At 52.6% G+C, this 15,311-nt stretch overlaps 2 protein-coding genes across 2 annotated transcripts in view; one reads left to right on the forward strand and one right to left on the reverse strand.

Moving 5' to 3' along the window:
• Positions 1–11,760, forward strand: part of PLBD2 (phospholipase B domain containing 2) — a 22,574-nt gene extending 10,814 nt beyond the window's left edge. Inside the window, exons 4-12 of the mRNA XM_019641661.1 lie at positions 601–701; positions 929–1,143; positions 5,552–5,649; positions 7,791–7,951; positions 8,605–8,700; positions 8,951–9,022; positions 9,661–9,813; positions 10,433–10,595; positions 10,779–11,760. Of these exons, the coding sequence (XP_019497206.1) occupies positions 601–701; positions 929–1,143; positions 5,552–5,649; positions 7,791–7,951; positions 8,605–8,700; positions 8,951–9,022; positions 9,661–9,813; positions 10,433–10,595; positions 10,779–10,946 (1,227 nt within the window). The 3' untranslated portion in view covers positions 10,947–11,760. The remainder of the gene's footprint in view (positions 1–600; positions 702–928; positions 1,144–5,551; positions 5,650–7,790; positions 7,952–8,604; positions 8,701–8,950; positions 9,023–9,660; positions 9,814–10,432; positions 10,596–10,778) is intronic.
• Positions 11,761–13,988: 2,228 nt separating this feature from the next.
• The window catches only part of SDS (serine dehydratase), a 23,449-nt gene continuing 22,126 nt past the window's right edge, over positions 13,989–15,311 (reverse strand). Inside the window, exon 8 of the mRNA XM_019641579.1 lies at positions 13,989–14,724. Coding sequence (XP_019497124.1) covers positions 14,516–14,724 — 209 coding nt within the window. The 3' untranslated portion in view covers positions 13,989–14,515. The remainder of the gene's footprint in view (positions 14,725–15,311) is intronic.

Raw genomic sequence — 15,311 nt, forward strand, 5'->3', positions numbered from 1 at the left:
CACCCATCCATCCCTCCCTCCACCCCGCCACCCCCCCATCCACATACTATCCATTTATCAGTCCTGCCTGTCTAGCCATTCATCTATCCATCCATCTATCCATTCACCTTGCAGATGTTTATTAAGGGCGTGGTGTATGCCCGGCACATGCCAAGGCCCTGTGGGGACATGATGATACTCAATGGCTATAGAACAATGACAGGGGGGAGAATTCAGCAGCATGAGACAGACATCCTGAGGCAACAGCATTACCAGTAGCTAACCTCAAAATGGAGAGCTGTCAACAGTGGGCCAGGGCAGACTGGGAGGCTTCCTGGAGGAGGCGGCTTTGAGCTGGGCTCTTAAGTAGGGGTGGTTCGGGGGTTGGCACAGGGCAGGAACATACAGTTAATTCATTGAAAGCAGCAGGGTGCTTGGCATGGAGGGGTGAGTGATGGTTAAGAGGGGGTCAGGGCTGGCTGGAACCTGGAGGGTGCAACTTGGCCTCTCCCACTCTGACTGGATCCCCAGGCCAGGGCCCTTCCCCTTGCAGGAGAAGGTGTGAGCCTGGGGGAGAGGCCTCACCCTCCCTCTGCCCCCTGCCCTCTGCCCCCTCCCCAGGTGCGGCTGACCCTCCTGCAGCTGAAAGGCCTAGAGGACAGCTATGAAGGCAGTGTGATCTTTCCAACTGGGAAGTTCACCATCAAACCCTTGGGGTTCCTGTAAGTGCCACCCCCAGAGTGGACAGGGTAGGGGAAAGGACCACACACCTCATAGTCAGACAGACCTGGGTTCCAGTACCGGCTCTGCCACTTCCTGGCTACATGGTCTTGTGGTCTTGGACCGGTCACCTCACCTCCCAGAGCCTCAGCTTCCTCCTCTGTAAAATGGGTCTATCATAGCGCTCAGAGCAGGCTTGGTAACCTGCCGGCGCCTCGGCCCTCCTCAGCCTGTTGCAGATCTCTGGGGACCTGGAAGACTTAGAGCTGGCCCTGAATAAGACCAAGACCAAGCACACTACGGGCTCTGGCTCCTGCTCTGCCCTCATCAAGCTGCTGCCCGGCCAAACTGACCTCCTGGTCGCCCACAACACCTGGAACTCGTACCAAAACATGCTGCGTGTCATCAAGAAGTACTGGTTTCAGTTCCGGGTAGGCCCCCAAGGTGGGTAGATGGGTGTATCTGTGTGTAAGCGTGGATGTGCAAGGGGAACGTGCTAGGCTATGTGGGCCTTGGCCCAAGACACACCTCGGTCACTGGAGGGCCATTCTAAGACCTCATCTTATTTTTAACATGTTAGTTTTCATTTCCCGAGGTGTATCAGTTAGCTAGTGCCGCATAACATATCACCCTCACATTTACAACAACCAAAGCTTAAAACACAACCATTCGTCTTTGCTCACGTGTCTACTGGTCAGCTGGGTAGCTTTGTTGTCCTGGGCCAGGCCTGGCTGACCTAGGCTGGATCCCTGATGCGTCTGCAGTCAGCTGGGGCGAGTTGGCTGACCTAATACGGCCTCATTCCCATGCCTGGGAGTTGGCTGTTGGCCGGGGTGATGGGCAGCCGGGCTTTGTGGTCTGTCACCCTCCAGCAGGCTAGCGCAGGCTTGTTCACATGACACCTGGGCAGGGAAGTGTGGAAGGCCTCCTGAGGGCTGGATGAAAATGGCACAGCATTCTGATGCTCAGAGCAAGTCAGGGCTCCAGCTCAGATTCGAGAGGTGGGGAACTAGACACCACCATTTGATGTAAGGAACTGCAGAGTCACACTGCAATGGTGTGAAGGCAAGCATGGGAAGAATTACAGCCATTTTTGCAAACAATCAGCTATGCAAGGAGTGCACGAATGCACTCTTCCCGTCAAATGTGAAAGCTTTGCGGCTAAGGCTCAGGTCCCCCATTGTGCCTGCCCCCACCCCTAACCCCAGCGTTAGCCCCAGAGGGAGCCATTGCCAAATGTTCTTGGCCAAACTTAAAAACATAATGCTGCCAGGGGCTGGCGAGAGGGTGGGTAAGTGTATACCCTCACTCAATGCTAATGGGAGCAAGAGTTGGCACAGCCACTTAGAAGAGGGACCCTGCCGGCATCTAATAAACTTCAAAACCCCGCTCCTGTGACCCAGCAGTTCTCCGGCTCAGATCTGTCTCTGTAGAAACGTTTCCATTTCTGCACAGGGAGCGTGTACAAGGATGTCACCGGCAGGAGTGGTTTGGAGACAACCTAATGCCCACTAATTTAACCCTAAGTAAACTTCTAAACTGACATTTCTATAGAAAAGTGTGCACATCATAAGCCTGTGGCTGGAATTTGTGCACGGCGAACACACCCATGTGTGGCACGGGTTGAGAAACAGAATATTCCCAGCCTCCAGAAGCTTCTCTCCTGTTCCTTTCCAGGCACTGTCCCCAGCCCAGCCTCATCCCTGTCCTGATTTCTTACAGCAGAGATTAGGCTTGCGTGATTTTGAATGTTTTATAAATGGAAACATGCTTGTTGGCATCTTCTGTGAGAGTCACCCACACTGTACTGTAGCTTTATTCTCATCCCTATATATCCATTAACATTTCAACATCTTTTTAAGAACCTACATCGTCCTATACGTTTGTTATTGGAAAATACAGCAAAACACGTACACACAGTGAAAGTCACTCGAACACCCTATAACCCGCAAGAGATTATTTTTCTGAGCACTTGGTTATGGTTTTTTTCCTAGACTTTAAAAAAAATGTACCTCAGTTTTCTATTTGTTTTAAATTATTTTAATTATACTCGTAATACATGAGTACATACTCGCTGCCAACAAATTCTAGCAACACAGATGAAGAAATATATCTCCTTTAACACCTTTCTCCTAAATTCCAGACCCCTCCTCAGAGCAAACCACTGTGGCCATTTGGGTTTGGATCCATCTAGAATTTTTTGGATGCAGATATATGGACTTTTTTTTAATTAATAGACTGTATCTCTTAGAAAAGTTTTAGGTTTACAGATGAATTAAGTAAATAGTAGAGTTCCCATATACGCCCCCTCACTTTCCCCTATTACTCACATCTTGCAATAGTGTGATATATTTGTTATAATTAGTGGACCAACTAATCAAGGCATTATGGATGGAAGTCCATAGTTTACATTTGAGTTCACTCTGTGTGTATTAGAGTTTTATGGATTTTGACAAACGCGCCATGACATGTATCCACCTTTACCGTGTTATACAGAATAGTTTCACAGCCCTAAAAAGTTTGCTTTCCAGGTTTTTTAAAAAAACCCATAAATCAGACCCTGCCATATGGATTGTCTGCAACTTTGTACCTTTTACTCAACAGCCAGCCTTGGAGAGTTCTCGCTCTTTGCATGTTCAGTCCACCTTGTAACAGCTGGATATTATACTTAGCTCTTCCCAGTTGAGGATTTAGGCCATTTCCAGGGCTTTTCTGTTTCAAATAGTGCTGCAGCAGGCAGGAGGGCCCCCAGAGATGTTACCTAGTAGAAACACTAGATTAAAAGATGGGCATAATTAACATTTTCATCCCAGACCTTTTTTTTTTTTTTGGATTGATTTTATTAATGGATAGTTTGCATACACATTTCAGAGCGTATAATTTGATGGGTTTGGACAAACATATGCAGTCATGTAAGTGTCATTCAGTAAAGGTAGAGAACACCCCAAAAAGCCCTCTCTGCCTTCTGCAGCTAGTCTCCACTCCCCTCCACAGGCGATCACTGTTCTAATTTCTTTCCCAGTAGGTTAGTTTTGCCTGTTGTAGAACTTCGTATAAACCTGCACTCATTTTAAACATTTCCTGGTTGTCGTTTTATTTTTATTTACTTTATTGAGGTGAAATTCACGTGGCATATAATTAACCATTTTAAAGTGTTAAAGTGGCATTTAAGTCCATTCATGATACTGTGCAACCATCACCCCCATCTAGTTCCAAAACATTTTCATCACCCCCACGAAGGTAACTCTGTACCCTTCAGCGGTCACTGCCATGTCCTCCCCGACCCCCACCCCGGCCCCTGGCAACCACTCATTTCTTTCTGTTTCTGTGGACTTATCTATTCTGGACATTTCATATAAATGGAATCATACAATGGTGTTTTTTATCGTGTCTGGCTTCTTTCACTCAGCATGATGTTTTCAAGACTTACCCACATTATAGCATCTGTCAATGCTTTATTCCTTTTCATGGCTGAATAATATTCCATTGTATAGATAGACCTCAATTTGTTTATCCATTCATCTATTGATGGATATTTGGGTGTTTCCACCTTTTGGCTTTCACACGAATTTTTAATAATTAAAACAAATTGTTTAAGTAATGCATGTTTGCTGTAGAACGTTAGAAAATGTAACAGAGCACAAAGAAGGAATAAAAAATCACTTGTCATCCATTCTGTCCCCAGCCCCCAAAGAACCACTGTGAGTGTAATTTTCCCTCCCAGTTGCAGCTGTTTAGCTATGACTTTGCCCTCTTGTTTTTACTTATTTGTTAGTTATGCAGAAATGGCTCCGGGGGTCCTCACCCCTGCCCCAGAACCCCTTGTACCTGCCAAGTGCTGGTCTGGTTACATGGTACCCTCGATGGTAGGCCTACTGCATGCCTACTGTTGTGCTTTAGACGCTCTTTACCTCCGCAGCCTTGTAAATTAAATCATTGTAACTGCCTTGTGTCGGGGGTGAGGGGTTATTATTCCCATTTTGCAGATAAGGGAACTGAGGCTCAGTTACTTGCTATAGGCCAAACAGTTAGTAAGGGGTGGAGCCGGGATCCTGGCCCGGTCTCCTCCTTCCAAAGCTCATGCTCTTCTGTGACCCAGCAATCCCACTAGTGGGTATTTATCCGAAAGAAATGACATCAGTATCTCGAGTTATTATCTGCACCCCCACAGTCACTGCAGCATTATTCACAATAGCTGAGATATGGAAATAGCCTAAGTGTCCATCAGCGGGTGAATGGATGAAGAAAATACGATAAATATATACGCACACACACACAATGGAATATTAGGTGGAATGGAATAGGAGGTGGTGGATATGTTAAGTAGCTTGATTGTGGCCATCATTCCACAAAGTATACATATATCAAATTATCACATCGCATACCTTAAATATAGACAATTTTTAGTTGTCGGTTATACCTCAGCAAAGCTGGGGGGAATCCCCCCAAAATAAAGGCCATCCTCTTTAGACTTCTGGGTATTGCCCTCTGAATTATCATTTTTACAATAGGTCTTTGCAATTAAAAAAAAAAAGGGGGCGGAAAGCCAAAAAAAGCACTACAAAGGTATGTATGTATTTTGCTACTAGCTCTCTCACACACATACACATGAAATGCCTGGTTTGCTAAATATTGGGTTGTCGGAAAATTTATGACGTATTTTTTTCTATGTTTTTCGTTGCAAAAATGCGTCACGACTTTTCCAACAACCCGATAGAAAGGAAGGCATGGGGGCTTCTTCTGAGGACTGCTGCTCCCCACCTGGAGTCCCCCAAGTCTCGTTAGGCGGGAGCCCCCACCTGGGCTTTTCTGACCAGCACCCCCCGCTACCCCGCACGCTCTCCCCCCACAGAGGACTCTCCCCTGGCTCCCGGCAACAAGTTGGTCTTCTCGTCCTACCCCGGCACTATATTCTCCTGTGATGACTTCTACACCCTGGGCAGTGGGCTGGTGAGTCTCCCTCTCATGTCACCGTCGTTTCTCCCTGAGGCTGCTTTTCTCCCAGCAGCTCTGGGTGGGCAGGTGGGCACAGCCCCCACCGCCATCCCAGGGCCAAGGCGCATTCTCCTGTGGTGTTTGCGACTTGGATCACCGGCCAGGTGGGGGTGGGGTGGGGTGTTGCTAAATGCAGAGCCCCAGGCCCCATCCAGGCCTCCAAAACCTGCAGCCGGCCTGGGACTCTGCAATGTGACAGCTCCTCAGAAGTCACTTGTCATGGGCCCTTATGCAATATCCTTGATCTTGGTGACCTCATTTTGTTCTTCTGTATTTAGGATAAGCTGTCTCTCTCACACACAACCTTGCTCTGAAATACTGCCTTCTCTCTTGCTTTCCACAAAACCCCTCTCACCTGGCCAGGTTTTCTGAATCAATGTTGTTTACCATGTGGTTGTTTTTATCGGTTTTCCTGGCTGGAGGCCAAACTCATTTAGAAATCTGTTCCCTGGCACCCCTCGCAGAGGCAACCAGCCCTGCGATCGCCAGGGCAACACTGTAGAGGAGAAAAAAACATGGCAAAAAAAAAAAAAAAAGCCTCGGCCAGAAGCCACCAATTCCCCGGGGAAAGGAGGGTAGGGTTGGGGAGGGGCTCTTTTCTATTAGTTTTTGAGGGAAGCGTGGGATTTAGTCCCCTTAAGGTGAAAGAGGCATGAGAGGGCCAGGCAGTGGGTGAGGGGACTCCCTTGTTGTCCTCCGGGGTGGGGGATAGTGGGAGTAAAGCTTGGGGAAGAACCTGCAGTGTCCGAGTGGGAAGTTGACCCTCTAGTCCTTAGCTGGTTTTGTTTTCCAGACCCCTTTGGCCGCCTGGGGAGCTGTGAACCCCTCCCCAGAATAATGTTTTTAGAAAGGAAACCAATTATATTGAAATGTGCTTATCAAAATAGGATATACATCAACTTGCACTATATATGGGCTGCTTTATCAGCACATTAAGTAGCAAGATCTGGTGGCAGGTGTGCGACCTACCATCATTTAGCAGTAACGAGGAACATAAACGCTATTTTGAGATGCGTGCAACCCTGTCACATAGTGGGAAAACACCTGTGATTTCTGTTGGTGACAGTCTCAGGTACCTCTGGTACCTCTGTGGTGCGTCACCTGGGTTAACAATGGAAGGAGATGCTAATTTCAGCTTGATGTTAGCGGAGACATCATCCAACATCAAATGTTACATAAAGATGTAACGTTTTTTTCCATCCAAGTCTGCAGACTTCCTGAGTATTGCTCTGGCTTAGAACACCCCCCCCCACCCCCCGCTGTGTGAGAGGAAGCCGCCCTTGGCTTTGGAGGCTTTGGAGGCTTTTGGTGGTCTAAATCCTGGCGATGGCTTTGGATGCTGAGCGCAGCGGGCTGAGCCACAAGGAGGGGACACTGGAGGGAGCAGAAGAAGCTGATGCCGCCTGGGCATCGCTACTCAGAGGCTTGCTCCCAGATTCCTCTTTTAAACATCACATTTATGGCTGCTGCTGTCTTTTAGCCGTTTTCCAGCGTTGTATGAAAAAGGGAGAAGCATGCTAATATCTTGCTGTCGGGGAGCAAGCACTGTTTTAAGAGCTGGGAGTTCGGGGAACGAATCTTGGCCTATCCACTGACCAGCCATGACCTCTGACAAATCTCTTAGCTTCTTCAGGCTTCAGTTTGCCTTTTAGTAAGAAAGGGCATTAATAGTCATGCTGTGTCTTTCCCAGGAGTGCCGTGAGTTTATTGAGATGATGGTAGCCTGCCAGGCTAACAGCCTCAGGCCACCCAACTTTCCCTGTGACACTGCAGGGAAGGGGTGGAAATGGGCTGCTGTCTCTCTGGGGAAAGAGTTAACCAAGTTGGTGGGAGGAGTAGGTCTATAAGAGTGGCACCCTGGGCTCTTCAGGGGCTCTTCCCCGGGGCAGAGCTGGATGCGTGATCATGAATGCCCGTCAGTGCTCATCCAGGGAACCAGTGAGGAACGTGCACGTGAACCAGAACATGAGGCTTTGAAATGGTTAAATAGTCCACGTATGCGCCATGGCTGATGTAGCACTGCCACTTGGTGGCAGCATGCCCCGGTTGTAAGTCAGGGGGCCCTTGAATGAAGCGTCCCCTCGGCTCTCCCACAGGTGACCCTGGAGACCACCATTGGCAACAGGAACCCAGCCCTGTGGAAGTACGTGCAGCCCATGGACTGTGTGATGGAGTGGGTACGCAATATCGTGGCCAACCGCTTAGCCGTGGATGGGGCCACCTGGGCAGATACCTTCCAGAGGTTCAACAGCGGCACGTGAGTTTGCTGCTGGCACTGTGGCCTCCCCACCCAAGAACTGGACCAACCTCCCCCTTAATACTCGGATCCTGGGGGCCCTAATGTGGCATCAAGGCCACATACCACACACGCTCTGCAGAGCCCTTTCATGGATTCTCACTGGAGTCGGAAGGAGCCCTGGAGTCCCCTCCCTTGTTTTATATTAATACATGGGGAAACTGAGGCTCAGGGAAGGAAAGCCCCCTCTTGGAGGCCCCTCAGCCCAGGGAAAGGCCTTCAGAGGAAGGGCAGGAGGAGAATTTGGAACTTAAGAGCTCTGGGGACAGTGGGGAGGGCCGTCGAGGAGGTGGACGTGGGTGGATGAGGGCCCTCTGAACCAGAGACGCTGGCTGGAACTGGACAGTGTAGGGACTTCGAATGTCAGGCAGAATTGATCTCTGTTCTAGTAAGCACTAGGGAGCCATAGAGTCCTCTGGAGCAGGAAAACAGCACGATGAGAGGAGAGTTTGAGGACATCTGGTCAAGCTGCAGTTTCAGCGTGACAATCAGATGGCCAGACGCCCCCAGGCCACCCCGCCCCATGATTTCTAGCTGTGTGGAGCACGGGAGGCAGGGGAAGGCTGGGGCGGTCGTCCCAGGGTCTGTTCAGGCCTCCTTCTTGGGCTCGGCAGGTACAACAACCAGTGGATGATTGTGGACTACAAGGCATTCGTCCCCGGCGGGTCCAGCCCTGGGAGCGGGGTGCTCACCATCCTGGAGCAGATCCCGTGAGTACCCCACCTGGCCAAAGGGGACAGGGTGCTCCAGGCAGAGGGAACCGCCCAGGGTGAGGCCCAGCAAGGGGCCATGCTGGAAACGCGTGGGAAGGGAAAACCCAAGGAAGGCACCATCGGAAGAGAAGGCAGCCCTGACTGGGGCAAAAGACTCAGGACGTAATCTACCTCCAGGCAGTGGGGAGCCATGGGGGTCCTTGAGCCCCTTTTCTCACCACCCTTGCCCCCTCTCTTTCTGCCCCAGGGGCATGGTGGTAGTGGCCGACAAGACCTCGGAACTCTACCAGAAGACCTACTGGGCCAGCTATAACATACCGTACGTGTTCCTGCCTTCCCCACCCCCCACCCGCCCTATACCTGCCCCACCCCTTCCTCAGGCGAGGGGCCCTTCCCAGGTGACTTTAAACCCACAGCCAAGAAATGCATCCCACCCGCTTCTCTGGCCAGGAAAGCCCTGGCGGTTTGGGGATATAGTCGTGGGGCTTGGGGTCAGCATCCGAATGACCTCGCAGTCTGCACCCACAGCAGGGTGATGGGGGGTGGCCCGTGTCTGGCGCTGACCCCTGCCACGGCTCCCCAGCTGCTCTGCTGTCACCTCTTGACGCGGACTGCGCTTGACCTGGGTTATCTCATTTGAGCCTTACAGCCAGCACACATGCTAGCCGCAGCTCCTGTTCCCATGTCACAGATGATGAGACAGGCCTTGAGAGAGGGCCTAACCGCCCCCCCCCCGCCCCCATAGCTGGTCAGTGATAAAGTCAGCATTTGAAGCCGTGTCTCTTGGACCCCCAGAGCCCAAGCTTGGCCACGCCACCAAGCCATCCCCCAGCACAAACAAAAGACATTATTATTGCCATCCTGACTGTCGTGGCGGTTAGCGCTAATGTTCTGACGTGACCACGCACAGCCAGGTGAGGTCAGTGGAGGTCGTGAGTGACGGCCCTCATCCTGCAGGTCCTTTGAGACTGTGTTCAACGCCAGTGGGCTGCAGGCCCTGGTGGCGCAGTATGGGGACTGGTTCTCCTACGACGGGAGCCCCCGGGCCCAGATCTTCCGGCGGAACCAGTCGCTGGTGCATGACATGGACTCCATGATCCAGCTTATGAGGTGTGTGGGGGGCGGCAAGCCTGGAGCCACTTGGAGCGCTCTGTGCGCTTCAGTGTCACTCATTTAAACCTCAGAGCAAGCCCGGGGCCGGCAGGAGAGGGTGACAGTGTGACAGCCGGGCCAGCAGAGCCCAGGCCTCGCTCAGTTTGAGTCCTGTTGATCCTCATGTCACAGGTGGGGACGCTGAACGGCTGCTGAGTGACCACCCTGTACTGGGCACTGTGTTTGGTACCGGAGACACAGGCACAAAACATGTCCCCCGCTGTCCTCGGGGATGGGGGCGCTGTGTTCCGTGGAGATGTAGAAATCCATCAAACACTTCACACTGATGGGGGTGGGTAACTAGGACTCTCTGAGTCCCCAGAAATGCTATAAAGGGACATGGCGGGGTCTCTATCCTGATGGGATGGGAGCCCAGAGGCAGCCCCGGAGGGAGAGAGGCCTGAGTGATGAGCATGGGATGATAGGGTGAAGGGGTGAGGGACCCCAGCAGTGGGAGGGACCTGGGCACGTTGGAAGCAGGTGGCCGTGCTGGGGGGCTGTTGCCAGGAGGAGTTTGGTCCCCTCCATGGCCTCCCCTTCCAGGCACGACTGATGGGGCCTCCCTTCCCACATGCAGGTATAACGACTTCCTGCACGACCCCCTGTCACTGTGCAAAGCCTGCGACCCCCAGCCCAACGCGGAGAACGCCATCTCGGCCCGCTCGGACCTCAACCCGGCTAACGGCTCCTACCCTTTCCAGGCCCTGCACCAGCGCTCCCACGGGGGCATCGACGTGAAGGTGCCACCCCGCCCTGGGGCCCCATCGTCGCTGGGGAGAGGATGGGGGCGAAGGCTGGGGTCGGGTCAGAATCAGGCTGTGGTTGGGGTCCGAGTAAGGGTGGGCGCCAGGGCACCCTGGGTGCGGCAGCTTGGAGCCCAGCCTGGGCCGACGCTCAGCAGTCTGCTCTGCCCCGGCTCCCAGGTGACAAGCATGGCGCTGGCCAAGGCGTTGCGTTTTCTGGCAGTCAGTGGCCCCACGTGGGACCAGCTGCCCCCTTTCCAGTGGAGCACCTCCCCCTTCAGTAACCTGCTGCACATGGGCCAGCCCGACCTCTGGAAGTTCTCGCCCATCGAGGTCTGTTGGGACTGAGACGCCACCTGTGCCCTGCTGCCTTCTGCCCCTGCTGACCCAGCAGGACCATCCTCCGGCGGCCGCCATGACCTCCTGCCCACCCCTCTGTGGCCTTTGCCCCCTGCTGTGCCCAAAGCTGGGACCTGGGTCTGCCAGGCTCACTCTTATCTGGGTGTCGCCTCCTGGCGGGGGCATGGAACCCCATGGGGCCCAGAACTGACTCTCTCTCCCCCAAAGTGGGTGAGTGCCACCCTTGTCTCCCTCTGCCTCTGCACCTCAATCTCTCTCATTCTCTCTGTGTTTCTCTCTGTTCTCTTTGTCTGTCTCTCTCTCTCTCTCTCTCTCTCTCTCTCTCTCTCTCCCCCCCCCCACCTTGGGGTCCCCCCCTCATGCTGCCCTTCCTGAGGGGTCAGATTCTGAGGCCTCCAGTGGGGCAGGAGGGGCCTGTTCCTGTCCCCACCTCCCAGCGTCGTTCCTGCCAGTGGCTCTGGAGCTTGTGGGGTTTCAGCCTCCTTGATCTGGGCATTACTTGTGGTTGGCATCTGCACTTGGCATCACTCTTCCCGGCTGCCAGCCCCAACCCCTCTGCTCCCTTGGGAAGCAGCCCCCTGTTTCCCCTTCTGGGCAGCTTCCTCAAGGACAGAAACTTGAAAACAAACAAAAACCAAAGTTTCTGGCGACTTGTGGTTGGAGGGGTCAGGCCCCATGCTCCAGCCTCACCCCCCACCCCCAACCTGGGCCTGCCCCTGGCCTCTGGGCAGTGCCCACAGCTGTACTGCAGTGGGAGCCAAATCGCAGGCTGTGTCGCCATTAAATGAGAGAGGCTGTGGCCCCTGTGCTGTGCTTTTTGGGGCGGTGGGGAGGGCTGGGTCTGTGCCTTTCCTCCTCTCAGGTTTAGGATCTGCACTATCCTCCCTTGCATCTTCCTGTCCATCCTTCTGTCTGTCCATCTACCCATTTATTTGCCAACCCACCCATCCATTGCACATTCATCCATTCTTCTATCCACCCATACATCACCCATACATCCATCTGTCCATCCATCCATTTTCCAATCATCCATTTATCCATCCATCATCCATCCATTTACCCATCTACTCATCCATCCATCCATCCATCCATCCATTTTCCAATCATCTATCCATCCATCCATCCATCTATATCTGTTCATCACTCAATCCATCCATATATTTATTGAGCATCTACTTTGTTCTGGATACTGTTCTAGGACCCTGTTAACCACCAAGACCTTCCCAAGCCCTATTGTGGGATACAGGTCAACACAAAACAGTCACTCCCCGTCTGTTCATACCCAGAAAACTACAATGGAGACAAGACTTGCCCAATACTATGTGCTTGGGGAGAGGAAAGCACACAGCCCTTGAGTCAGAGACCTGGGTTTGAATCCTGTCTCCACCTCTTACTAGCGATGGGGCTTAACCTCTCTGAGCCTCAGTTACCTCATCTGTAAAATGGGGTGATGTGAGCAGCACCTCCTTGGGGCAGGGGTGGGGTAAGGATTGCTGCAGTCATGGCAGTGATACAGCCCCACATGGCTCACACGCTCCACATTCATTCATTAGCAAGTATTATTGAATACTTAGGACATGCCAGGCACTGTTTTAAAGTCCTGTGGATACCTTATAACAAAAGGTACAAAAAAGTCCGCTCTTGTGAAGTTTACACTGGGGAGAGTCAACAACATAAATAAAATAGGTGTGTAAGATGTTGATAAATGCTCTGGAGGAAATAAAGCAAGGATGGGAGGCTCGGGACAGTGGTGGAACTCCTGCAGGGCCATTCTGTAGGAAGGGGCAACTTGAGTCTATTCTTTAGACTGAGTCTGGCCCCCTCTGCTTTCTGGGCGGTGGGGACAGTCATGTAGCCAGGGTCATTCTGAACGGAGTATGGGGGGATCATTGCAAACAGTCCCCCATTGAGACCAGCTGACCCAGCACAGGCAGGACCTACCTTTGCAGAGGGTGTCAGAAAGGCAACTGTGTTCTGCGAGTTTCCCACAATCCTCAGCTCCAAAATGGCAGCTGCAGGCCCATCTGCGGCTTCTGCCCATCCCTGAAGGATGGGCATGGCCAGCTGGTTGGGCCCCAGCCCACAGCACCTTGGCTCCTCTAGTGGGCAGAGGCGTCTGCCTTGCCTCATGGGGGTGGTTCCGTGCCCAATCCAGCAGAACAGTGGAAGCGGGGAGCAATCCTATTCCGAGCAGGTTTTCCTGAACTGGGTACCATTTTAGCCCCTCTATCCCCAGGAGCCATGGGGCAGATGATTTCCTGTTCCTGTCAGCCCTTCCGTCTCGTCCCAGCCCCTGGATGTTTAAAGTGCATGTGGCAATCAGGAGGTAGGCCTGTGGCCAGTGTAGGCTTGGGGTAGATTTTCCACTCTCCCCCACCCTGAAATCTCACAGCTCCTATTTGGTGGGATGGGTGGGGGGCTTTGCAAGCCTGTCCTCATCTGCGTGGTGTCTTGAGGGGTTAGAGTGGTCTCAAACTTCACTTTGAACTTGAGTACCCAATAAAGTGCCTCGGGCTGCTATAGGGGATGTGGGGGTCCCCCTCCTGGACCTCAAGGCAGCCCTGGCAGCTTCTGTGTTTTATATGCTGGCTTCAGCATGTACTCTCCTTGGAAAAGAGGGTTTCATGTTTTTAGAGGCTATATGTGACACTGACTTCAAGTCCACTCTTGCCCTGTCCCTGAGATGATGGTCCAGTGTCAGTTTATGCACCCCCAGAAATGGGGGCTCACTGCTCTGCTTCCAGTGGTTCCGTGATTAAATCATTCTGTTACCAGGAAGGACTTCCTTTCAGCATGAGGTTGGCTTCCTCTGCCTCCTCAGCTGGTTCTGCCCCACTTCCCTCTTGTTCAGCGCCACTTCCCTCACCAGCTTCCCACCTCCTGGCAGGCAAGCCCAGCTGGGGTGGGGGTCTTGAGTTCCAGGAGGGGCCCTAGGGGTTCCCTAGAGTGGGGGTACTCACTGTTGAGAGCAGGTGTGATGGGGTGAAGGAGGGGCGGGAGGAAGACCACGGTGATGGAAAAACTCAAAAGTGTCTTTGTTTCATAAATATATATTTTTCACTGAAAAAGTTTTCACATTAGAAAAGTGAGTTAAGGGTAAGGTCAGGGTGGGGCTTCTTGGAGGAAGGGCAAGTTGGTTCCTCCACCCCGGACTGTGGCTCTGTCAACCTTCCCAGGGAGAAAGCCTGGGTGGGACCCCTCGCTCAGAGGAGGTGCGTCCTGCTGTGATCCTGGTCCCTCCCACCACGCTGCTCTGGGGACCTGGTGTGTTACATGTGGGTGGTTTTCCCCCTGGCAGGCGAGGCTAAGGAGGTGACAGAGGCGTCACGCAGATAGCAGACGTTCAATTCACAGCCTCTCTGGCTGCTGACCTGCCTCCATCTGGGAGCCACAGCCCTTCCACACAGTGGGCTTGTGGGAAAGAGAAAGTACCGGCCGGCCCGGCCACAGGCTCACAGCCCGACACAAGCATAATATGTACAGTGAGGGGCTGGATAAAACTCCAGCCCCTCCAGGGGTCTCCCAGGTCGGGGAGGGGGGCGAGTGGGGGAGAGTCCTCACTTGGGCAGCCCGTTCTTCATGCCCAGCTGTTTCTTGAGGGCCTGCAGCTGGGCGAGGCTGATGTTGCTGCCCCCACAGACAATGACCACGAGGGACGACAGGGGGACCGGGAGCTTTCCCTCTCCTTGCAGCTTCTGAACCACGCCGCTGTAGACAGTGGCCAGGGCTGCTCCACAGGCAGGCTCCACCAGGATCTTCTCATCATCTGCCAAAGGAGGGGGACGGTAAGGGCAGGGCCTGAGTGCCACAGGGTGCAAGGGAACTGCGCAGCTGTTGGTAAAGCTAGGGGTAAGGAGCCAATCTGCTCTCAGCCCCAGCCACAGACTCAGGTCCTGGACCAAACCTTCCATCATTACCCTCAATTGACCTTTCAAGCCCTGAGCCAGGGCTAGGTGTTACCATGAGTGCTAACACTTATAAAATGATTGTGATTTCCTGAGTACTGTGTTGAGAGGGATTCTGAGGCATCATCTGAGCAAGAGTATCATGGTTGATTAGCCAACCTGACTGCCAGTACAGGAGAATTAAGTGGCATCATAAATGCTACCTGTGTGTGCGCACTATCCCTGTCCTAGGCTGAACCCAGAAAGAGTCCAGCGTAGTTACAGACCCACTTTTGAGTCCATCACTGAGACCTATACTTCCTTTTTTTACCCTGGCTGCCAGGAAGCTCAGAATCAATATTTTCAATACTCAATTACTGTTCCCTGCTGTCATGGTTATCAGGCTGACTTCTTCATTTGTGCCACTGGTCTTCCTATTTTGTATCGTATGAGTCTGCATTGTATTATC

This window comes from Hipposideros armiger, unplaced genomic scaffold (genome assembly GCF_001890085.2).
Source record: "Hipposideros armiger isolate ML-2016 unplaced genomic scaffold, ASM189008v1 scaffold_62, whole genome shotgun sequence".
In the NCBI taxonomy this organism is placed as follows: Eukaryota; Metazoa; Chordata; class Mammalia; order Chiroptera; family Hipposideridae; genus Hipposideros; species Hipposideros armiger.